At 40.5% G+C, this 26319-nt stretch overlaps 1 protein-coding gene across 11 annotated transcripts in view; it reads right to left on the reverse strand.

Moving 5' to 3' along the window:
• LOC307123764 (NACHT, LRR and PYD domains-containing protein 3-like) overlaps positions 1 to 26319 on the reverse strand; it is a 54989-nt gene that overhangs the window by 13844 nt on the left and 14826 nt on the right. For 8 of the 11 annotated variants that reach the window (XM_079812456.1, XM_079812452.1, XM_079812455.1 and 5 more), the window contains 3 exons: positions 9791 to 9964; positions 3286 to 3459; positions 2922 to 3092 (listed from right to left, as the gene is read on the reverse strand). In XM_079812456.1, the coding sequence (XP_079668582.1) occupies positions 2922 to 3092; positions 3286 to 3459; positions 9791 to 9964 (519 nt within the window). Of the gene's footprint in view, positions 1 to 1041; positions 2512 to 2921; positions 3093 to 3285; positions 3460 to 9790; positions 9965 to 26319 lie in introns of those variants that run through there. The other 3 variants (XM_079812454.1, XM_079812453.1, XM_079812457.1) reach the window with 2 other exon arrangements.

A 26319-nucleotide genomic window follows, 5' to 3' on the forward strand; every position in this document is an offset into this window, starting at 1 on the left:
AATTATGCCGATATGCCTTGGTGATATGATAATGTGTTGATATCAAGCGTCAACCTCCTGCAGTTTCTCTTGAAGCCAATACGGAAGTGCCTTAAACTGCAATTCATCGACTGGCCGCTAGGGACAGGCTCCAGAAGGAGCAGAATCTCATTGAGCCCTATGTTAAAATGGCCAAATTTACAGCAGAATAAGGCATGTTTACTGCCTGGTACAAATTGTGGTTTTGGTCTATACGGCTAATTTTGCCCTTCATGACAACTGTGAGGGGGGTGAATTTTTTTATAACTCATTCGTTTACATTATATAAAGCATTAAAGTTCTGCATAATTAAGGGCATGGCCACTTCGAGTGACAGGTGGATAGCCATTTATCTGCTGTCTGTTAGTCATCGCGTCACTTAAGCTCCGCCCACGTCCCGCCTTTTTACCCATTTTCTGTTATCCGGGAGTGGCGTGCTGCCAAGATGGCAACGGCCATCTCGTCAATACTTTGTGCTTCAGAACGGCTCATCAGAATCCTATGGGTGACGTCACGGACACTACGTTAATATTTTTTTACAATCTATGGTTGATATGCGCCTGCAATAACTATAAAAACTGCTATAGTGATACGATCAGGTCAGCACACCCAAAACAAGCCAAAAACTAGCCCAAAACAAGCCCAAAACTAGCCCAATCGCGTCTCCTCACTCTCCAGCGCGTAGCCTCCACAGCAGCAGAAGCTCCTCCAGGTCCTAGTGCCCACCTCTAGAATGTTATATATATATATATATATATATATATATATATATATATATATATATATATATATATATATATATATATATATATATATATATATGTAGTGGGGTTTAGCGCTGTTGTTACAGTAATAAAATGAAAAGTAGAATACACAAATAAATTGAAGTTACGTCTTATTCTGAATAAATAAAGCAGTAATGATGTCATAAAACACGAGCATGACACTTGTGAATTAAATACTTTTATTCATCTGTAATAAGATTTTTATGAAATGGATGATGAAAAATAATTCAAGGAGCTCTAAAATAATTGTAGAATGTTTTATTTGAAGCTGAAGCTAAAGACGGCGTCAGCTGAAGTCATGCCACCCCCACTTCCTGTGCACAAACGTCACATTCAAAAATACAGTATTTAGGTACACCTGCATCTGTCTGGGGTGAAAGATCACTGACTTTATTATTGTTATTTTCAGAGCTTTTAATATACTCTTATTATAAGAACTTTATTAACATCTTTAACAAGTATCCTTTTAGTAAGGAGACCTCAGAAATCTGAAACCACAATGAAATATAAAATTTTTTGCTCAAAATGGTGTTGTTGCCAAACAAAGGGAAAAAATAAACGCATATCGGCAATGGCCAAAATATCAGCATTTCGGATATCGGCAAAAATCCAATATCGCGCATCCCTAATTTTGACACAATCTCTCTACCACTAATACGAATGAAAGAAGTTCATGACATCATCCTGCTCTAGAATCTGAAGCTTCCCGCCTCGTAAATGATAACAGACGCTGAGACTGCATCTGAAATCCGTCACTCGTTCACTCATTCACTATCTCCTATACAGTGAAGGGCATATATAGAGCACTATATAGAGGACAGTGAACAATTCAGACAGTAAATATGCTTTCCATTAGAGAGACTGAAGTGTGGCTTCACATCAGTGACACACGAGTCAGAAACAGAGATAGCACAGTGTCATGTCATATCATATATCATATCATTATATCATATATCATATCATATCATATCATATCATAAAGTGTATCATATGAACGAGTCGGCACAGACCACAAAACAAACACAAAATGTTGTATTTTAAAGCGATATGGAGATCAAACAACACAAGCGGTTAGACAGCCTCTGCATTAGAAACAGCCCTGATGAGAAGAAGAGATGACGAGCTCTTTACAGCACATTAGCATGATTATGATCATCACTGTTTTACTGTAACAGATCAATATTAAGTCAGAAGGGGAATCTAGTAAACACGCTCTGATTTCCTGTTTCAGTGGAAATGACATCACCACAATAATGCGGCATTTCAGTGAGGCTTTAAAAAATGAGTGGCCCTAAATTTAAGTAAATGTAGATGTGAAATATAATCTTTTGAAATTAAAGCATACATGTGTACTTAAGTTTAAATTATACACAATTAAATTGATTTAGTATCTAATTGTTTGTTATTAAAGGTGCAGTGTGTAATTTTTAGCAGCATCTAGTGGTGAGGTTGTGAATTACACCTGTCCACCGCTCACCCCTCCCTTTCAAATCACATAGAGAAGCTACGGTGGCCCACACAGGACAAAGATGAGGTCGTCTGAGAGAGCAGAGAGTAGCTAGTGCTCTGTAGAGAAGTTTGTCCCTTTAGGGCTTCTGTAGAAACATGACGATGCAAAATGGCGGCTTCGCTGTAAGGGACCCGCGGTGTGTGTCGATAGAAATGGCCAAGATATTTTTTATGAAACCTGATTCTCAGAAATATCCTCCTGAGAAAGTAAATAGTCATCATGTCAATCATCAGTAATAACAAAATAAATCAATAAATTGCATCACTTTTTCTGAGGTTTTCTCAGCTGTGATGTAACATAAGAGCTTCCAAACATGATCAAAATATATTTGTTCCAAAATTTGAATGGTTTTCTATTAAATGAGACCTTGATATGAGATGCACTTGTATATATCTTGTTTTATGTAGAGTTATAAGCCATTACTTTTAAGTATGCCACTTAGATCATTAAAAATGTGGTAAATTTTAAAACACAAATTATATATTATTGTGTTTGCTGAAAGAAAAGGAAAAACTGACTCAAAGAAATGAGGAAAATGGCATTATCCACTACTATAACAAAACATTAGAAGTAATGTGAGATTTTAAGCATTAAAACACAATCCTCACGTGAGTGTGTTGAGCTGGCAGTGTTTATCCTCCAGTAGAGCAGAGATCTGATTCACTCGTGTCTCTCCTAGATCATGTTTACTCAGATTCAGCTTTCTCAGGAGTAACGGGTTTTTACCCACAATTCCTCTCACATACTGACAGGCTTCATCTGCAGCAGGACTCAAGAACCTGCAGAAGGGAAAATTAAGCAAGAATCAATTAAATTAAACATGGTGTAATGAAAAACAGCATTTGATTCTAATGGGAAACATTGTGAAATTGTTTATCTTGAATTGGCTTCTGTGCAACACATTTTATTAGTGAAATAATATTTATATAAACATTTCACCTGCACATTATGTATTATTTGATCCCGTCTCACCTCAGTGTCTTCAGTTGACAGTGTGGATCCTGTAGTAAATCACTGAGCTCCTTCACTCCTGATGGTCCAGGATCATTTCCTGTGAGATCCAGCTCTATCAGGTGTGAAGGGTTTGATCTCAGAGCTGAAGCCAGAGCTTTATAACCTTCTTCTGTGATACTGCAGTCTGAGAGTCTAGAGGAAGAAATTAATAAATAATACATATAAAATACATTTATTACACAATATCAACTATTATTTACATTATGACTGATGAAGTCAACTGAATCTGTGTCTGTAAAGCTGTGAAGCAAATGAGCCACACAATGAGCATAAGAAGCGAACATCATTCTTCTGAAAGCTCCTGTAGGGCATCGGCTGTCTTGTGTACTGCAAGATCTCCAGTGAAGTCCTATATTGTTTGTAGCCCTTTTGTCTTTAGATACACACTGTAAAAAATTTACCGTAAAATTTACAGTAACTTACTGGCAACGATTGGCCAGTAAGTTACTGTGAATACTTTTTACAGTAAGGGTACTGTACTTCCATTTACAGTATTTTGTGTATTCACTGTGAAATAAAAAAACTATTAAACACTGGGATTTTAGTTGTATTTACAGTATTGATTGTTTACAGTAGAAGAAAGAAAATAAATACTGTGATTTCAATTGCATTTACATACAAAAAACAGTTAAGCACTGTTTTTTATGTATTGTATGCAATACAGTACTATAAACAGTTGTTAAGTTAATCACTGTAAATTCAGTTTCTCACTGTACAATTTAAATACTGTATCACTGTGATTTAATATTAGCATCATTAAAAGAATCACCCATATTCTAAAACATTGCAATCAACTGCAGACAATAAGAAAATTGTTAACAGTTGAACAGGCATGAACTCTATTATTAACTCTATTATTATCGAAAGTCTGTATGTTTTTATTTTTTGCATAGGTCCCTTTAGGGACCTTAATCTTATGTGAATTACTTATGTAAAATAACGGTAATCTACTGGCAGCTGTGGTTGCCAGCAATATACTGTTAATTTACAGCCCTCTACTGTTTATTTACAGCTCTCCTTTTTTACAGTATGTTACCGTAATAATACCATGAAAGGTAACTTTTTTCATTTGAAAACTAGCATTCATATGGTGTTTGTACTGTAAACATTTAATTTGAGTCTACTGAAAAGGAACATTTCTTAATATAAACTGCAAACACGTAATGTGTAGTAGTGAAAGTAGATGACTTTAACTTCAATTTTTACAGTTCATCGCTAGCAATAGCACACATGTATGTGATAAATTACTCAACAAACAGCTCATAACTGCATTAGCAAACACAGTCACTGACTTTAAATAAAGCATCAGGCAGCATTTCATCAGTGTTTCTCTGCTCATCCTGGACTGAAGCACAGGCTCTACTCTCCAGCACAATGGTGACCCACAAAACGAATTAATTAAACTAAAAGATCTCTTCTATATCATCTTGTGCAACAACACATAGAAACAGTTTATTTTAATATTTACTCTCCTTATCAGTTACAGACTTTGCACAACTTTTTTCTATTAACTTTCACTACTATTTCAGTGAAAATATCTTGATTCATCTGGTAAATCTGACTGTTACGTTTTACAGTATATTACTGTTTTTTCTTTGATTTTAAGGTAATCTACTGGCAGCTCTGGTTGCCAGTAAACTGCTGTTTTTTTACAGTACTTTTCCGTAAATTAATTTACAGTTGTTTACCGTTAATTTTAATCTAATTCCTTTAACCCTTTAAACTCCACAGCAAAATCTTCAGTTTTAAATGAACACTTATATGTGTCCACACTCTGTTAGAGTAATTGAAGCATTGTTGAAGTTAATGAGATAATTAAGATATTAATTAAGTGATAATTGAGAATTAGTGATGAGCACCTGCTGTTAACAAGCAGAACCACTCAAGGAAAGAGAAGTACAACTGACTTCAGCCACAGCCTTAGATGAAATCAACGGAAAATAAAAGAAGACATTAAAGCAGAGGAGGATTAAACAACTCCACAAACAGCATTACCAGCTTCACTTATTACTCACCAGATTTACTTTATTTCTGTCAGACATCTACAGAAGCTCTTATAGAAAATTAACAGATCAAATTAACTTTTGATGTTTAATTGAAAATGTTTGGTCACCATTATGGTGATTAGTGTTTGCTTCAGTTGGGCTCTTGACCCTTGACTTTGTAACAATAGTTTCTATAACTGTGTGTTTCTTAGACACATTTGTTGTAGCAAAACACTTGTGATCAGGTGTAATTGATTGTGACATAAACATGAATGCTTGGTTCATTCATCTCATTCAGTGTCTATTCCCTAAACAAAACCTTTTTTTTAATATATACATCTCATTTTACCCCTATTTTTCATTACCGAAACTGTGACAGTTTGTAAAATATCAAGCAGTGATTAGGAATCAGTGATGAAGGATTTTTAAACTCTTGAAATACATAAATGGTTTGTTCTATGGTGCCATTTAGACTCACATAGACATGAAGAATCCGCACATGAATCTCAAAAATGGTGACAGTCAAAAAAAAAGATGAGCAGATCAACTCTGAACATCACAAAACACTACCAAAAGTCAACACAAAAACAACACCAAAAATAAAGGTAAATATTGAGAATTAAAGAAAATAACCAAGCTATTCATCAACATAATTTGTTCATGCCGCAATGCATGCTGGGAGTCATGGATGATTTTTGCACAATGCCTGTACCCAGCATGCATTGCAGAATGAAGCTTTTAATTGTCACCATTGTTGAGGTTCATACGCCGATTCTTGATATCTATTTGAGTCTGAATGACTCTGGTATTCAAAATGTATTAACCACAAGCTTTTTTCCTGTCCTCAAAATTATCTGGTTGTTGCAACACTAATGGAACTCATACTGTAAAATTATTGGGTAACCAAAAAATAACACTTCATCTAGATTAAATTATGAAGGAGCTCAGTGAATCAGACCATTAATAAATAGTCAACATCATCAGTTTCCATTTATTTTCAGCTTTGCATGCTTTAACAAATGTATTTAAAACACACAGTTAGAGCAGCTATAGAAAAAAAACTAATGTTATTATGTCATGGTTCAAGAGCCCAACTAAAGCAAACACTAATCACCATAATGGTAACGTCAAAATATGTTCCGTAGACGTCTGACAGAAATAAAGTCAGTCTGGTTAGTAATGTGTGAAGCTGGTAGTGCTGTTTGTGGAGTTGTTTAATCCTCCTCTGCTGAGATCTTCAGAGATTTAATATCTTCTTTTATCCTTCAGTTGATGAAAGCAACTTTTTTCTGTTCATGTATCTCTTTCCTTCGGTGATAACAGCAGGTGTTCATCAGGTGTTTGAATACACTCACTTATTTTCGCTCACTATCAGTAAACTAGTGTAGGGAATAGTGAATGAGGGTCTAGGGTGTGATTTGGAGCACAGCCTCTGAGTGTCGACTTTGAGCACTGTTAATTCACGGTATATTCCTGTTGGCTATTTTCTCGAAAATTACAAATATTACCCAGAATGCATTGTTTTCTACGGTATATTACTGTTTTAATGGAAAACAGCATTTTACTGTCAAAATTTCCCCGTTTTTTTACAGCATTTTTTTTACAGTGTAAATAAATGTGATTATTATAACATGACAATGTATACAATAGTAACGAACGGCTCAAAAGTCGGATAATTTCTGTTGAGGCGTTGCCATAACGCGTTGATATGGGTTGCGTGCGTTTTGATTGACTGCTGATTTTCCACTGTTCGAAAATGGCTCTCGAGCCAAATATGGTCCTTTCAGAGAGTGTGTGGCCTCGCGGGAAAAAAGTAAGCCAATGTTTTTTTTTTCATCCATAATCAGAGCTAATGTGTTGATTTAATTAAAAATCTATATATTAGCTATATATTTTAAAGTATTACACAATTCATCAATGCCCATTTGTCATGTATAGGCTATACAACAACCAATTGTGATCTGCCAAAGCAAGTTCAAAGTCCATTGGGCGATGTGAAGCGGTAATTTTCTGTTCTTATTCATAAATCGGTTGAAAAATACATGGACAGACGAACTAACGTTTGTGGAACGATTTCCTGCGGTTTGTCTCATTTTATAAATTGCATCACTGACAAAATGGATTTTAACAGACAACAAACAAATCCCTGCACAAAACCACAGCAGCAAACGTCGCATTAATGGTAAGTAGTGTTAAATTCACTTGTACTAATGTATATTGATACACCGTTTACTATTTCATGAAACTATCAAAGTTAACAAAACCCAAGTGCCACCGGCTCCTACAGGCCTATTAAGCGAAGTGTAGGCTGGCGAAATGGTTACATGAAAGGACTGATTACCATTTTTGAATATTATGTAGCATTATGAAAGAAGTCTCTTATGTTCATCAAGCCTGCATTTATTTGATAAAAAACAGCAATATTGCGAAATATATAAAAATAATGGTTTTCTTTTTTAAAATAATTTAAAATATAATTTATTCCTGTGATCACAGCTGGATTTCCAGCATCATTACTCCACTCTTCAGTGTCACATGATCATTCAGAAATCATTCTAATATGAGGATTTAATGTCAATGATGGAAACTGTGATACTCTTTTCAAGATTATTTAATTAATAAAAAGTTAAAAAGAACACAATGTAATAATATTTCACAATATTAGGCTACTGTTTTTTCTGTATTTTTGATTAAATAAATGCAGGCTTGATGAGCATAAGGATATATATACATATACATATACATACATATATATATATATATATATATATATATATATATATATATATATATATATATATATATATATATATATATATATATATATATATATATATATATATATATATATATATATATATATATATTTATTTATATTTATATTTATATTTATATATATTTATATATTGCCCCTTTTTTACATTTGAGCCCCTGCCCCTGACGAACTCTCTGCACGAACTCCCTGACTTAAAGCTCACCTTCGAGTATTTATATCATATTCCGGTAATGAATTCTGAACAACAATAATCTGGGGCCGTCCATGTGAAAGGGGTACAAAGAAAGATATGATAAAAAAAAGGAAAATTACAGTAGTTTACTTTACTATTTACAGTACTATAGTGGCTAAATTGTGATTTTTTTACAGTAATGCTTTGACTACTGTGATTTCAACTGTAATGCTTGGACTACTGTGTTTTTTACGGTCTTACTGTAAACTTTACAATATTCTACTGTAAAACTCGTTTACAGTACTGTTACTGTGAAATCGACAGTAAATAACTGTAGATTTCACAGCCATTTTTTACAGTGCAAGATACAGTATATAGTAAAATATTATATACATTGTGGCGAGGGGGGCGTGGTTTAGCGAGGTCTGTGACGGGAGAGCGAGTCAGAGGACGAGCAGCACGTAAGTGAATCGGGTGCAAATGATGAACACCTGTCTCTTGTTTCAGTAATTGGAGTGGAGAGACAGGTTATAAGCCACGCAGGAGATGAGGACCGGAGAGAGAGAAGCTGGAGACATACAGACGCTGGGACTCGAGCTGGGACACTGAGAGGAACTGCCTATAGAAACCAGAGAACTACTGAGAAATTGAGCTTTTGATTTGTGCGATGTGCACCTTGTTTTGCTACCTGAGATATTGAGTAAATAAACCTGTTCAAGTTCCAGCCAGCCGACCCCTTTGTCTTCTTCCTTACCCACACACACGAACTTTGCTACATACATTTTTATACAACAGCCGTGCGATATCCACCAGTACCGTCACGCAAACCGTTTCCCCGTTTGCATCACTCTCCGCTCGAGCGACTGTCATGGCGGTCAAGCAAATACACTTTTAAGCATACTACTGTTGTGTCACGAAATGTAGTTTTAACAATTTTTAGGTGAGAATGTAGTTAATTGGACCTCAAATATGTGAATCATATGTAAACATAGCGTCTATTTAACAGTTTGTTCAGATGCTTTGGCAGGTGTGAGCTCCAGGCTGTCAGCGCTCGTGTTTCCGCAGAGAACAGCTTCATCTCAGACAGTCATTCGGGAATTTGCCGCTGGCTCTTACAGTGTGTAGATAGTGGTTAAACATGAGATAATTGTGCTGTCTAGGCAGCACATATACTAAAACATTGGAACGATACTAAGAAGATTAGCATGGTTTCCGTGTGCTGGAAACTGATGTTTCTTCTCTTTCTTTTTTAAAACTTTTAAACTATTTCTTTTTTGTCTCTTTTGTTTATTATAGCAGCAGATTCAAATCTCATGATATTTCTGCAGAACAACATGTACACAATCAGTTCATTGTTTCAAATACTTTAAATGAAATTATTAACTCAAGACGCCTCATTTTAATTGTGACCAATGACAAAGACCAGCAGATGCAATGCTTCAGTGTAAATGATGTGACTTGTGTCCAGTTGTCTTGATCTAAACAGTGAACTGTAATCTCACTGTAACTGTACAGTATAATGATACTGACTGTAGTTTCTCCAGCTGTGATTGTGGGTTCATCAGTAGATCACTGAGGTTTCTCACTCCAGTGTTTCCTAGTTTACTCCCGCTCAGCTCCAGCTCTCTCAGGTGTGATGGGTTTGATCTCAGAGCTGAAGTCAGGATGAGACACTGTTTCTCTGTAATTCTGCATCCACTCAGACTGAAGACAGAAAGAGAAAAGACAATGACTCAGACCTGTGATAGCACAGTGTGTCATATCATATATCATATATCATATCATTATATCATATATCATATCATAAAGTGTATCATATGAACGAGTCGGCACAGACCACAAAACAAACACAAAATGTATTTTAAAGCGATATGGAGATCAAACAACACAAGCGGTTAGACAGCCTCTGCATTAGAAACAGCCCTGATGAGAAGAAGAGATGACGAGCTCTTTACAGCACATTAGCATGATTATGATCATCACTGTTTTACTGTAACACATCAATATTAAGTCAGAAGGGGAATCTAGTAAACACGCTCTGACTTCCTGTTTCAGTGGAAATGACATCACCACATTGAATAATGCGGCACTTCAGCGGTTCTCCCTGCATGCTGTCAATCGGTCATGGATGATCCAGTCGGGGCTAGACTTGGAAAAGCTGACTAAGTTTGCCACACTAACGTTGGCTCAGTGTTTCCCAAACTTTTTTCTTTCGTGGCTCACTATGAAAGCATTGGTAACACTTTACAATACGTGTGCACTAATATGCATTAATCCATGCTTAACTAATGCACAGATAATCAAGAGTTAATGTATGACTCATGAAGAACTAAATCATTTATTAATGATTACTGCATCAGCAACTACTGAACATTAAATATGATTAATAGGTTAAGTAATACATTAATTTCTATTAATTAAATACGACAATGTATTAATTCCCTAATAACATATTATATTAACTAATAAATGTAAATTAATCTGTTAATTATCACAATGGGTCAAAGCCATGTATTTCAACTTCCAGTTGTCAGCTTTAATTAATCATTAGATAACGATTTGCAAAGGTTTCCTTATGTCATGACTTCACTTGTTGAGGCACATCACTATTAACTAATTGTTAAGTAATATGTTGTTGTGGTTATGGCTTTTGAATTAATTTTAAATTAGTTAATAGTATCTTGCACATCTTCTGTTTGATGCAGCTAATGTTATGGAGCATGTCTATTTTAAGATCAACCCCTATACTGCTTCAAGGTGCTTCATTGTCTCTTATGATTGCAAATCTAACTAATTCTTAATTGCAGTATCTAATCTTATCATTTGTTCAATTAAAGCATTGCATTTCACTCCCAAAACAATTGATCTGCTTAATTATTGATATTTACAGTTAATTTGAATATTTACTTTTTACTTTCGGTACTTGAGTACGTTTTAAATTGGATACTTTTGTACTTTTACTCAAGTGATGTTTAAATGGAGGACTTTCTACTTTTACTGGAGTAATTTTTTATTTAGGTATATATACTTTTACGCGAGTATAACTTTTGAGTACTTTTACCACCCCTGATACTATATTTATGGTCTTAATTTCGTCATTTTCAAACATTAATCCATCAAACTTTTATTTTGACAGATTACCGAAGGTAGCCCTTGAAGCTTCTCTTTTGTTGCTAAACTCATCCCAATACAAGTGAAGGAAGATGGTTGGTTGTAGAGGTCGACGGATATATCGGGACGATATATGACATTTTTTTATATATCGGCATTGGCCAATATCCGTGTTTAGTATTGTCGATTTAAAGTCAGGCACGTCCGTGGGCAGCTCCGTGTTATTGGTGCGGTGGAACGCATGGACCCCAAGCCAAAACTTTAGGAAGACTCAACAACAGTGAAAGACTGAGAAAACTTGCATAACGCCAAGTTGTCTGGTAGAAAACAATTACTCACTGAGAGGACACTTTTCGCAGACGACGTCACACAGAGCGAATCAACTGAAAATGGCCTTCATTTACATGCATTTCCCTTCTCCTTTTTTCCCACATCCCACTCAACTTCATGCTGAGAGATCACCCAAAATCTGTGCGATTCGGATGTAGGTTCTCATTATATGTGTTTGATATCGTTTGAAATGTCTCAGTGCGACTGGTACAACAATCTCGTCCCCACAGAAATAGGAGTGTCTTAACACTCTGCGTTGCGTAATGTTCAGAAGTCAGGTATCAATATCTTATTCTTTGCTACAGAGTATTTGATGTTGTGTATGGATTTTCTTTTAATTTATTATGTAATTGGCATTATACACTTACCTGACTGTTAATAAATTGTTACATTTTTTATCCTTTCTGAATTAATCTCTAGTACGGAATGGTATAATTGCAACAAAAAGTTAATGAACAGAATGGTTAAATGTGTGACTAACTATTAAATATAAATGACCAAACTGTCAGGACTCGGGTTTGATCATTGCTCTTTCTGTTTTGTTTTCTCATTTGTGTTTCTGTGTATTTTTCCACTGCACCACAGCTGTGCTCTATTCGTAATCAGCACCACTGCACACCACTCTCACCTGTCTCTCCATTTAAGTTTCCCGCACTTGATTTCTGTGGCAGCTGCGCTGCATTATGATCAGGGCTCTTGCACACCTCTCACCTGTTTCTCCTCTCATTTAATTTCTCTCACTATTTAGCTTCCTTCCTTACCTGCCTTCTCTGCCAGAGTGTTTTGTCTGTTTTTCTGTCGTGCTCTAGCCTTTGAATTGAGATTCTATTTTTGCCTTACCAAGTTTTGATCATATTCTGTTTGTTCCTAGTTTGATCCAGCCCTGCAGCTCAGTTTTCCCATCTCCTGTTTTGATTTTGCATTTTGCTATTGACTCTATGCCTGGATTGTTGACAACGGATTGCTGTCTGCCCTGCACCTTGGACTGTCATTTCGCTGGTCCTGAGCCTGCCTGCCTGTTGCTGACTTTTGACTTTTGCCTGCCCTTGGATCACGTCTTCGGCTATTTCCCCTGGCTTGGCAGCTCGGCTGCCCCATTTAAATATTGTTTCCTTTTACTTTGCTTTTTGTCCTAATAAATATAGTGTGAACTGATCTGCTCTTGGGTTCTCTGTTTTCCCGTCCAGCCCTCACACAAACAACCAATTGGCATCCTATCCTAAATTCGACAATACGATAAATGGAGTCAGATAAAGAATATGATAATCAAATCCATTTTGCCCAGCTAAAACACGAACGCGCAGCGACCTTCAACCGCAGCTCGTTACCGTTCATTGGAACGAGGTTTTGGCCGGCCTTATAACAGTCCTGGGAGATAAAGATGAGGCTTAAATTCTGATATTTCAAAGTCCTATGGCCATATATTTACTATATATTATTAGAAAACTATGAAGTGTTGCTTCACTTAGTGAAAGAGAAAACAAATAGCATAGAACCGTGGGGAACTGGCTTAATGCTACAGCTGGTAGAAGCTTACTTGCAGTTAACTTTAAGGACTGTAGTCGAAAACTATCAGCAGCTTGCTTGCTACCATATTAGCCCCAATGTTATAAGTTCTGTTTTATTGTTCCTGTATCGGAGTCTGAGAATTTCACTCTGTCTGTGTGTGGGGTGGAGAAGGCAGCAGCTCTCACAGACAGACAGCACCATGCTCGGAGACACAGAGCTGTCCTGACTCCTGGAGCAGCCCAGAACAGTGTATGATAGGCTAAGCACCCTCAAACGCAAGCAGAAGCACCCTCAGTTAATACTGTAATAAAAGACTGGCGAAACAGATTGGGCAGATTTGCACATTTGTGTCCGAGCTCTGGAGAGCCAAATACATCTATTTACAGCGTGTTTTTGCAGCGGTGAGTAATGTAGCCAGATCTCTTGAACGCGACCAGAGTTTTTATTCAGTGCTGAGTTAATGCAGGCTTGCGAAACTTAAAAAAATTAGCATCTGTTAATATGCTTAAGCTGAGCTTGGCGTTGTGCCTAGTCAGTGAGTGAGTTCGCTTTGCGCGATTTGTCTCAAAGTTCAAACAAACGAACGAAAACACGCGTGCATAATATAAATACCCCAAAATACACATGAATATGAATATTAATATTGCTCACAAAAACAAAGTTTGAAACGTGCCCGCATTCTCCACCAGAACTGTAGCAACAATGAGTTTCGGGGAATAATTAACTCAAATGGTCTAAATATTCATGAGTCTATGAATATGATTTGCTTGTTGTACAGACAATATTACGTATAACGGAACCTTTAATCATTTAAAAGTAACCTTTATCCAAATTGATTTCTTCATCAATTATCAATCTTACAAACCTTAAGAAACATTGATCTGTTTGATCAGGACAAATAATATCTCTTATGTTTGTACAATTTGTATCACTGAAGTAATAATACAAGAAAATCAAGCTTAAATGGGTAGCTAAAATCTTACGTCTCATGGACTTTGATATTTGTGAGCAAAACAATACGGATTCACTTCAATGCAATCATTGGGTTTTAATAAAACAACTACAGTTTACAAAGCTATGATTCACACGGGGGGAAATATGCATGTGAAGTTTTAGTAACTAATTTCGGGAGGAGCACGTCCAGATAATTAAACCTATCTAAACAATGGAGCACGCCAGATAATGTAACCTAATCAAACCCAAGTGGAGCACCCTCAGATAATAAAACCTAATTAAACACATGTGGAGCATATCAAGCCAATCGATTTAATCAACGATAAGAGGTGTGTGTATATATACAGCATATTTACCTTCTTTCGTTGACCGTTTTTATTTTTAGCATGGACTGCTAGCAAGGTCGCCCTACCCGCCCACGCTGTATAGCCTAAAATAGCTCAAACAGCTCGAAGCAATTCTACAATGCTAAAATCTTTTCCTTACAGATTTCTAAACCATTTCGGCCGCTTCCATCAGCATTCACGGTAAAATAAACTCAGCTTTTCCCGGATGTAACTGTTAATTGTGTTTGCCACAAATCACAATTGAGATTATGACTTCTAAATTCTAATCGTTGTTCTAAATGCATGTTAATAGCGTGTTGTTTTAGAAAAATGACGACAGCGTCAACCACGAAAGTGCTCGGACAGTGTAAAGAGTGCACTCCGCAGACTTGCAACAGGGGAAACTACAACAAGCCTTTCTTGCGATCTTGCCGCCTCTGTGTAGCCTATACAGACATAATTTTCACACGCGAGAAGTAGCCTACGTTTATCATGGACACGCACGCGGTAATGAACTATAAATATACTTGCTGGTAAAGAAATCACTAAAATGATGACAGTACAAAATGGCATATTATGCCAACGATCAGCCACTTGTTGGAACCAGCTGATAATCACTGCTTTGATTCAATACTTCTCAACTTGACGCTCGCTCACATAAGCTCGGTCACACGGGGCTTGACAGTGCGTCCATATAGCTACTCACATTTGCGACAAAAAATAGAACTGCGAAAATAGAAAAATAGTGTGCGAACTAGTACACTGTATCTTGGAGCACCCATTTCCTTAAATGTAGCATCAATACCTTACAGTAGGCTATATTGTATACCATGCTATTAACGATTATTTTATGGCATCTTATATCTATAGGCGGGGAAGTCTGGGCCGGCCTGTTGGCGGTGCGGGGACCCGGGTCACTTTATAGATCGTTGCCCAGTGAGGGAGATGGGAACTCTGATCCGGGTCCCCAATGCGCCTCAGGCTGCCCCCGATCGAACCGGGCTGTACCAAATACCAGTCAGTATTCAGGGGGGTACCTATCCGGCTTTGGTGGATTCAGGGTGTAACCAGACCTCTATCCATCAAAGCCTGATACAATCGTTGGCATTGGATGATAGCCGCATGGTTAAGGTACGGTGTGTGCACGGGGATGTGGTGAGTTATCCGCTGGTGACGGTTATAATTCAATTTCAGGGACAAAAGCATAGAGTGGAGGTGGCAGTTAACCCGCACCTCCGACATCCGCTAATTTTGGGTACGAATTGGCCAGCATTTGGTAGTTTATTGGGGTGTCTATGTGCGGATGTCTCTGGGGGAAAGAAAGGGCGGGGAGAGAAAGCGGCTGTGCAGGTTGGGGAGACTGAGCCGGGACCATCGGGTACTGTTGCAGAGGAACGGAGCAGTGTAGAGAGGCTGATCCTCACTGACCGCGATGATTTTCCTCTGGAGCAGTCCCAAGATGAGTCGCTGAAAAATGCGTTTGCCCAGGTCCGAGCGATCGACAGGCAGCTTCTCCATCCTGAGCAGCCACTCTCTTATCCTTATTTTGCCATATTAAAAGACAGGTTGTATCGAGTGACCCAGGACACTCAGTCAAACCAAGATACAACCCAGTTGTTAGTACCAAAAAGCCGTCGGGAAATGCTTTTCCAGGCGGCTCATTCTAATCCTATGGCCGGTCATTTAGGTCAAGCGGCCACACTGAATCGTTTAATGGTCCGGTTTTTTTGGCCGGGCATTCACGAGAATGTGCGCAGATGGTGCGCGTCGTGTCGTGAATGTCAGCTGGTAAATCCACCGGCCGTTTCAAAAGCGCCATTGCGCCCTCTTCCGCTTATGCAGGTCCCCTTCGAGAGAATTGGCATGGACCTCATCGGACCATTAGAGCGATCCGCACGGGGGCATCATTTTGCATTGGTCCTGGTGGACTATGCAACACGATACCCCGAAGCAATTGCTCTCCGTACCATTTCTGCGAAGAGTGTTGCGGAGGCTTTGTTTAGTTTAATCTCCCGGGTGGGGATCCCGAAAGAGATCCTCACTGATCAAGGCACGGCGTTTATGTCACGTACGTTACGCAAACTTTATGGATTATTGGGCGTTAAATCGATCCGCACCAGCGTCTATCACCCACAGACGGATGGTTTAGTGGAACGTTTTAATCGCACTTTGAAGACAATGATCCGAAAGTTCGTACAGGAAGACGCCAAAAATTGGGATAAATGGTTGGAACCCCTATTGTTCGCTGTACGTGAGGTCCCGCAAGCCTCCACTGGGTTTTCCCCATTCGAGCTTCTCTATGGACGTCAGCCCCGTGGGGTGTTGGACGTCCTCAGAGAGGCTTGGGAGGACGGACCATCGCAAGGCAAAAACGAAATTCAGTATGTCATGGACCTGAGAACAAAACTCCACACATTGGGGCGGCTGTCCATGGAGAATTTGCTACAGGCTCAAGACAAACAGAGCCGGCTGTACAATAGGGGAACGAAACTGCGTGAATTTTCACAGGGAGATAAAGTGCTTGTATTACTCCCAACTTCTAGCTCAAAATTGCTCGCCAAGTGGCAAGGGCCATTTGTGGTCACACGGCGAATAGGTGATCTCGATTATGAGGTGGTTCGATCGGATAGGAGTGGGGCACATCAAATATACCACCTTAACCTCCTTAAAAAATGGAGTGAGGCGGAGTCAGTGATGTTGGCAGCAGCCGTGAGCGGAGAGGAGGATCTCGGGCCAGAGGTGAGCACAAAAAGTACATCCCTCGCCCTGGCTCCAGGGGGAGACCACCTCTCGCCGCTGCAGCTCACTGACATAGCCCAGTTGCAGGAACTTTTTGCGGATGTGTTCTCGCCCGTACCCGGTCGGACAAACCTCATTCAGCACCATATCGAGACAGAGCCGGGCGTGGTGGTTCGCAGTCGGCCTTATAGGTTACCAGAACACAAAAAAAAGTGGTTCAAGAAGAATTAGAGGCGATGTTAGACATGGGAGTAATAGAAGAATCCTACAGTGACTGGGCCAGCCCGATAGTTTTAGTCCCTAAAACAGACGGCTCGGTACGGTTCTGTGTGGATTATCGCAAGGTGAACGCTGTGTCAAAATTCGACGCATATCCAATGCCAAGGGTTGACGAGTTGCTCGATCGGCTAGGCACGGCTCGGTTTTATTCGACGCTGGATTTAACAAAGGGATATTGGCAGATCCCCTTAACGCCTTTGTCTAAAGAAAAAACAGCCTTTACGACGCCGTTTGGATTACACCAATTTGTGACACTTCCGTTCGGGTTGTTCGGGGCACCAGCCACGTTTCAGCGCCTCATGGATAAAATTCTACGGCCGCATGCTGCATATGCCGCTGCATATGGAGCATGTGCGTGCCATCCTGAGGTCGCTGAGACTGGCTGGGCTGACGGCCAACCCGAAGAAGTGTGCGATTGGGCGCGTAGAGGTCAGGTATCTGGGTTTCCACTTGGGTCATGGGCAGGTGCGTCCCCAAATTGACAAAACAGCAGCAGTTGCAACCTGCCCGAGACCCAAGACCAAGAAGGAGGTGAGGCAGTTCCTTGGGCTAGCGGGACATTATAGGAGATTTGTTCCTAATTATTCGGACCTCACAAGCCCACTAACTGACCTCACTAAAAAGGAAGCACAGAGCTGTGCCAGCAGGCTTTTACCCAGGTGAAGGCTGCTCTGTGTGGCGGGCCGCTCTTACAATCACCTGATTTTTCTCTCCCTTTTGTGTTACAGACGGACGCATCGGACAGGGGGTTGGGTGCGGTCCTGACCCAGGAGAGGGAGGGGGAGGAGCGGCCGGTGCTGTACATCAGTCGCAAGCTCTCTAAGAGAGAGACGATGTACAGCACCATTGAGAAGGAGTGTTTGGCAATCCGGTGGGCCGTTCTTACCCTCCGTTACTATCTCCTGGGGAGGGAGTTCACTCTCTGTTCGGACCACGCCCCTCTCCAGTGGCTCCACCGCATGAAGGATACCTGTGGGGAGACAGGATATAAGCCACCCAGGAAATGGGACTAGAAAGAGAGGAACTGGAGAGACACACCCTGGGACTCGTAGCCACACGGATGCAGAGAGGAACTGCTTATGAAACCGACAAATGTGAAAAGAGAGTTTTGATTATTGTTTTATATTTTGTGCGATGTGCACGCAGTTTGTTTACTGACGTAAAGAGAAAATAAAAGAGCATTTACGAGTCCCAGAAAGCCGACCCCTTGTCTTCTTCCTTGTCCCTTTACGAACTTTGTTACATCTGGCCTGACAGGAGGTTTTCAGGCTTGGCAGGAACCACAGGGGGCTGTGATGTCAGTGGGGCTCACACTACATCATTGGTAAAGTCCACATGAGCCTTGAGGCGAATCAAGGGGTCTGCTTCTATGTAGACGTTATGCAGTGGATCTTGAAGGACCAGGATGTAGTGTGTGAAGCACTGATCGTTCCATTTCAAGTTCAAAGTGCAGGTGCCCTTGACAGTTACCATGGTTGTTAGGCAGGAGTCCAACGGGCAGTGGGTGCGCTTGCTTGCAGATGGAAGGTTGGATGTGTCTTTCATGAGGGCATTGAACAGTGCTAGACTGATGGCTGAGTTGTCTGCCCATAGTGAGAGTATGATGTCTGTAGTTGTTACATCATTCAGCTGGAAGTCGGTCATGACCTTGGGGCAGTGAAAGTCAGAGTCTATGGTGAGTTGAAAAGTGCAGAGTAGCGAACTTGAACTTTGCTCTGCTGCTGAGACAGTGTTCTCGCAGCTGGTTGCAAGATTTCTTGTGACCTCTGTGACCTGACAGTCTGGCTCAGGTGATCTGGGTGGCTGGAGAGGCAGAGGTTCTCGTACTTGAGCTCAAATCTTTAGCTGTTTGAAGTCTAGTAGGGGCTCAAAACGATCTAGCAGATCTTTGCCGACGAGAAAGGGGTACGTGTCCATTGGTTAGATGTACACTGGGTGTACCAGACTCATTAGGCCCATCTTTAGCTAGATGGGAGCTATCTGTTCAAGTTGGATCTCATTTTGGCTGTATGACTGCACATTTAACTCACATTTTGGGATTTCAGAGTTCGATTGTTCAGGAAGTGCAGCTGTCAGCTAAGGGGGTTAAGCGACGCTGTCACTTGGTGATGAAGTCTCTGGATCTTTGGACTGTGGTTGGTGCACAGTGCTTGGTTCAGTCGGAGAGCAGTCAGGAAGGACGTTGGGTGCCGGTCTTAGTAACAGTCGTAAGGTGTCTGGCCTGTCCTTCTTGTCTCCCTTGCGAGAAGTTCTTTCAGAATCCTCAGGATCTCTGCTGACTCAGATGAAGCTGCACCGTTTGGCTCTGGTGAGTGCTAAGACTTGGGTGTGTTTGGGGCGAGCTGTTCCGCCGCTGGCTGTTTGGGCTAGGTGTGCTGCCGATGAGGATCGTCCATTTCTGGGCTGTCGGCTGGCATCTCAATTGGCTCCACCTTTGGGTGGTTAGACAGACGTGGCTTGTCTCAGAGTCTTTCAGAGTGCTCGGACAGGTGCTTAAGACGGGCACCATGCCGGTTGCGCTGCTCTCTGCTGGCTTGGAACGGTCTTGATGGTTACAAAGTCTGTCACTGTGTTGTTGCAGGGCGCCCCCTGGAGCCAGCTCTGAACGGTGATCAGAGACAAGGCAAATCATTGGGTTTCTCACAGTCTTTTCAGAAACAGTCTTTTTGGTCGGCAGTCCCGTAGCTGTTGGCAGTCCAACTTTACGGTCTCAGGTTGCCGATCGAGGAAATGCCACGCCTCACGGCTGGACGTACCTCGGAGTAGACTTAATTGGTTCCATGCGGTCACGTTAGCCACAGGTTGCAAGTGAAAGTTCATATCCTGCAGGTAGGTGTGCGCGTCTTGGCTTCCTGCAGGGTTTGGGCTGAAAGTTGGGATGTTTCTGTTCAGCTTGTAGAGTTCTTGGGAAGCCATGGTGTGCCTGAGCACGATTCTCTGGATTGGCTCCCACCCCCTTTGCTGCTGGTGGGGGCTCTTGGCTGCTGGCTGGTGACAACTTGGGCAGTGGGCTTTCACCCCCCTTTTGAGCTTGGAACTCTTGACTGGGGGTTTCTTGGCCCACTTGTCAGGGGAAACTGTGTGGTGTGTGTTTCCCCTTGCTGTTCACTGTGCAATTTACATATGGACTTCAGTTCTCAGTGAACAGTTTCAAGTTCTTTGTTTTGAATAGTCTTTTTGTTGAACCAAATCTTGGACCTTGGCATGGGCCGTTTGCAAGTGCGTTTCACAAGCTTTGGCCTTGCTGCCTCTTTCTTTCAGTTCAATCTCTGTTCTTGTTAGGAGAGCTTCAACTCGTTGGAGTTTTTCTTTTGGTTCCTCTTCAGATTCTTTCTCCAACTGCTCTCTTGGCTTGTCTCTACACGAAGTTCTGCCAGGGCATTTTGGAGTCTCTCAACTTCCTCCCGAAGTTGTAGGTCCATTCCATCCTTCCGTCCGCGTCGGTCCTGGGTCTCGAGGAGTAGCTGATCTAGTCGACTCTCCGCGTGGTCCTGGTTCCTCCGGGCCTCCTCAGCCGAAGATTTCTTCGTTCTGACAGGTGGGTTTTTCATAATATCGTCACGTTGAAAGAAGATTTCTTCGTTCTGACAGGTGGTATTGATAATATTAAAATGTTCTGCAAAAGAAGTTTCTTTCCTTTTACAGAGACAGTTTTAATATTATGAACTGCAGTTTCTTTTTAATAATTAACAGTGACTAAAATGTTTGACCAAAATAGACGCTGTTAACATAGGACTAACTGAAATCAGCTTTGGGCTTTTCAGTTACAGATACGTGAGTTCGCGTTTGCGACTTGTCTCACTCTCTGAAGCGCGCATACAAGACAACAATTAACACCAATAATATACACATAAAATTGACAAAGTAGCTCACAAAACGAAGTTTAGAAGGTGCCCGCATTCTCCACCAAAATATGTAGCGTCTTAGGGTTACATATTCCATCCATCCATCCATCTTCTTCCGCTTATCCGGGGCCGGGTCGCGGGGGCAGCAGTCTAAGCAGAGATGCCCAGACTTCCCTCTCCCTAGACACTTCCTCTAGCTCTTCCGGGGGGACACCGAGGCGTTCCAAGGCCAGCCGGGAGACATAGTCCCTCCAGCGTGTCCTTGGTCTTCCCCGGGGCCTCCTCCCGGTTGGACATGCCCGAAACACCTTCCCGGGAAGGCGTTCAGGAGGCATCCGGAACAGATGCCCGAGCCACCTCAGCTGTCCCCTCTCGATGTGGAGGAGCAGCGGCTCTACTCCGAGTTCCTCCCGAGTGACTGAGCTTCTCACCCTATCTCTAAGGGAGCGCCCAGCCACCCTGCGGAGAAAGCTCATTTCGGCCGCCTGTATCCGGGATCTTGTCCTTTCGGTCATGACCCAAAGCTCATGACCATAGGTGAGAGTAGGAACGTAGATTGACCGGTAAATCGAGAGCTTCGCCTTACGGCTTAGCTCTTTCTTCACCACGACAGACCGGTACATCGACCGCATTACTGCAGAAGCTGCACCGATCCGTCTGTCAATCTCCCGTTCCATCCTCCCCTCACTCGTGAACAAGTTACATATTATTAAATTTAATTTAGCTCAATAGGGAATTGTGGTTATTAATATTTAGGGATTTATGATTAATCATAACGGGTTATAATCTAATCACAAATCTCCAAAATCACACAAAAGGGGAATACCTAACCTCGGTATTTATGCAATATATAATATATATATGGTTAACAACAATTTATTGCAATTAACTACAGATATAGCTATATTAAATAATCACAGAATAACCTCTAGGGAGTTGATTCAAAATTACCCTCCGTTTTCGGGAAGTTTATCCCTCTGGCCACAAAGGACAAACTTTCCGAGTTATGGTATTAATTAAAGCATTCAACGATGCTTATAAGAGCTCGTAGCTTAGATCTGACATTAAAGGGACTCGTGTTCTGTGAGCAACACAATGACAATCAAAACGTGGATATCATGGTTTTAATGAAGGTTAATACTACGATTACATATGACTAAATAAAGGATACATGTATATACAGAATAATGGAAAGTAAAGAAGGAGAATGAGGAGAAGGGAAAGGAAGAAGGGTATGATCGTGTCCGATCCGACACCTTCCCGAACATAACCAATAGAGCCAGCAAGAACCATATCACCTTAAACAGGGGTACAATCTTTAAACGCATCTAAATTTCGATAGAATTGATACTTGCATGGTTTCTTTGTGTTGTGTAAAGCAAGATGCGTGCGTTGGTGTTTCTCAGAGTGTTCGTGCGCTGAAGCTTTGGTCCTTCCGGAGCTTAGTTGGTCCGCGGGAGATTTAAAGGTGTTCAGAAGCGAGTGTCTTGGAAGGGAAAGTTCATCTCGTCCAAGCTAAGTTCCTCGGTCTGATGGAGCGCACCGCTGGCCGCGTCGCGGAGCGTGTCGATCTTCAAAGGAAACAACCAGCTTGGCTGAACCGCGCCAAGTGATAGGATGAAAAGGAAATGTGTCTCGTCGGAGTCCTTGCAAGTTGACTGAGCAAAGATATGCTTGTGTTACTGTCCTTTAAAGTCCATTAACCTACGCCCATCTTCCTTGAGACGACCAATCGTTGGTGTGAATTTCAGGCGGGAGAGTGTTTCTTTGTTCGGACTTTATTGCTCAATGGAATGTTCTTGCTGGAAGCCAGAATTGGTAACGTTTCACTCCAGAAGGACTAAACATACTAACGGTACATCTCATAACCATATACTTTGCACCATTGACTAAGACAAAGAAAGAGGAACCTTTACACATCAAACATGCCTTGGTTTAAAGACATAAAAGCAGTGCATCTTCTATACAGAGCCATTTTGAGCGTTTAAGATGGCTCTTACATCACGTAAACATATGAAATATAGGGAGCATGCAAATACTTAAGAAATCATCATATATGTAATTTCTGGGATAGTTTAATTAACAGCTAAATAAAGAGGAATGCTTGTGTATGTGTGTGTTAAGGTCATTTCCCGGCCATTCTAGACTGAAGGGTGAGGTAGGTGTCCTGGCTGATTAGAATCTGATTGAAGCTCAAAAAGGGCCATCATAGTATCTTCTGGTCACACTCTAGCTGGTCATTAACCAGTCGGTGGTGCAATTTGACTCAGACTTGTTGGAGCCATTGGAGCAGGGATTTAATTTATATGCAGGGCTGTTTGGAGGAAAGCATCTCTGATGTTTCTCCAAACGACTCACCACTTTGATCCCATGAGAGAGACACTCCAGACGCTAAACCGGCGACCCCAACACAAGTTTTTCCACCGTAAGCCTCCTCAGTGAGCAGGTGTCTTTCCCTTGGCAAGCCCCTGCCACCCCTAGGGTTAAAAATCCACCTTCGGCTGGCATCCTAGAGTTCTTCCATATGCAGCCCTTAGCGGGTCATATGTGTACTCTCTAAGTCCTCCCTACGGGTAGGCACTCTTGGCATATCTCCACTGGAATATGCTTCCCAGTGTACCTGAGGAGGGAACGGAGACGTACGTTCCGTTGCCACATCAGCTGTGCTGCTGGAACGCGAAGTTCAGTCTTGGCTCCGCAGCAGTAACATAATGCGATGTTGCCAGCGTACTTCCTTATATACCCACGAGGTGGGGCGGAGTTACGCATACAAATTCCGCAAGCCCATGGCATTGGCACTGCCATTGGGCGCTGTTAAATTCCTCAAAGGTAATTGGCTTCTAAGCAAAACCCCCATTCGTTAGTCACTAACGTACGTCTCCATTCCCTCCTCAGGGAACGAGGGTTACATATGTAACCGAGACGTTTCATTTTGGTGCATATTATACAGAATTATTCTTTTCAGCAAAGAGGAGTGCAAACATATTTGATTCATTCTTCAGCAAATACACAATTAATGACAATATTCAGATAAATGTTATCAAACACTCAAATATTTAAGCATGCTTACAAACATATTATATCAATATAAATGCACAATATAAATGTTTTAAAAGAAAAAGAAAAATATTGATCTATAAAAATAAACACCCAAGTCTTAAAGCATGCTTTCCACTGTGTCTTTGTTTCTGTCAGTGTTGCTTGGCAACCACTTAATTGCACCCAGAACTGTTTCTAAGGAACTACATTGTTTGGCAGAAGAAGAATATTTGTATTAATATAATTACAGTTAATTTGCTTTGTTTTATTTTATGAAACATTGCTACGTATATGGAATAACAATTTTATCAAAGCAATAAGCCCTGTGAAGCCGTGGTTTGCCCAATCACAGCCGTGCTGATATACAGCCATATCTCACTGCTACTCGTGTGATATTGCTCATATATTTCAGATATATACAGTAAGTGTCTTCTGTCTAAACTCATGCCACAGTTTTCCAGTTCAGCAGAAACAGATCAAATGCAGATGTTACTGGGGGAAGACAATTACTGTCACATGTCCGTCTGTCTTTGTTTGGTCTTGTAAGATTACAAATTTATACATTGTTATATATAGGTTCCAATGTAATAGAATATAACTGAAAACATTATCTATATTTGTGTTTTACATTTTGAAGTAAACTTGAGGGAGATTACGCCAGGCTGTGTAAGTGGTTGAGACATTAAGTCTTTTGTCTTTATGCACTTCACGACTATTTACCATGACAAGTTTAGAGCAATACTGCCTGAGTGATTGGATTAGCATCTATGCGTTTGAATAGTTATGCTGATTAGGAGTAGGTGATACTCTGTCTGGGCAGGTTTTCCCAAAACCTGTATATTTTAATTTACATGCTTTGTTCAACCTCAATGTAAATCCCTCCCCTTTTGGAATGTATATAACCTATCAGGTATGCTGTTTAAATCAGACTGTTTTCGGACGACCTGCAGCACAGAAGGTTCTCATTAAAAGAATAATTCTGTCTTGATCCGAAGTCTCCTGGTCTTCATACTTCAAGAAACAACTGAAGTTCACAACAGCCTGTTGTGTTTTAATTCTGTCACATGTTCCTTTGTCTTAGTTTCCCGCCACTTGTCTGTTTCCTTGGTTACCCTCGTTAGTTAACTTCTGTTCATCTGTGTTTAGTTAATTATCTCATTTCTGTCTCCTATTTAAGTAGCTGACTATTTATTATCTAATACTATTTTATTGATGTTATTGTTATATTGCATTATTCTTTTTCTTGTCATTACTTTTGTAAACTGCTTTGGCAATATTGAATGTGTAAGCAATCAAAAAAAAAGTACTTAAAATTATAAAGTTTTGTCCCACAGACAGAATTTTGGGTTATATTCTTTGAAGGCAGTCACTCTAACATCGCTGGTGAAGAACTGTGCAACACTACCTTCAATCATTTCTCCACACAAGAACTCTGTTCAAGCTTACTTATCCATTAGAGAAATACATTGGCGAGTCACCGAAAAGACTGCTCCCTCCGGTGCGAGGAAGACCCGTTTAGATCTGCTCTGACAGGTAAAACATCTAGAGAACGCCCTCAAGTTAGGCCAAGAAGATTTGTCTGTAAAAGTAAACCTGACTCTCCATTTTCTTCCACCCCAGATAGGGGATTTCATCTTTATTTTTTATTTCTTTTAATTCCTATTATAACTGTTATACTATATATATTTTTATTTTATTCTATTCACTTACGAATATTTTAACTTAATTTCTGTGTAAAGCACTTTGAATTGCCCGTGTATGAAATGTGCTATAAAAAATAAACTTGCCTTGCCTTGCTCAAACAAATACAGGGAAATACAGTGAACACTTTGACAAAAACAGATTATGCAGCCCAGAGTATTAGAACAATTATATTTCTACAAATAATTCACCTCTATATTATTTATTTTGTATTATTTGATCCCGT

This window comes from Gobio gobio, assembly GCF_949357685.1.
Source record: "Gobio gobio genome assembly, chromosome: 3".
Classification (NCBI taxonomy): Eukaryota; Metazoa; Chordata; class Actinopteri; order Cypriniformes; family Gobionidae; genus Gobio; species Gobio gobio.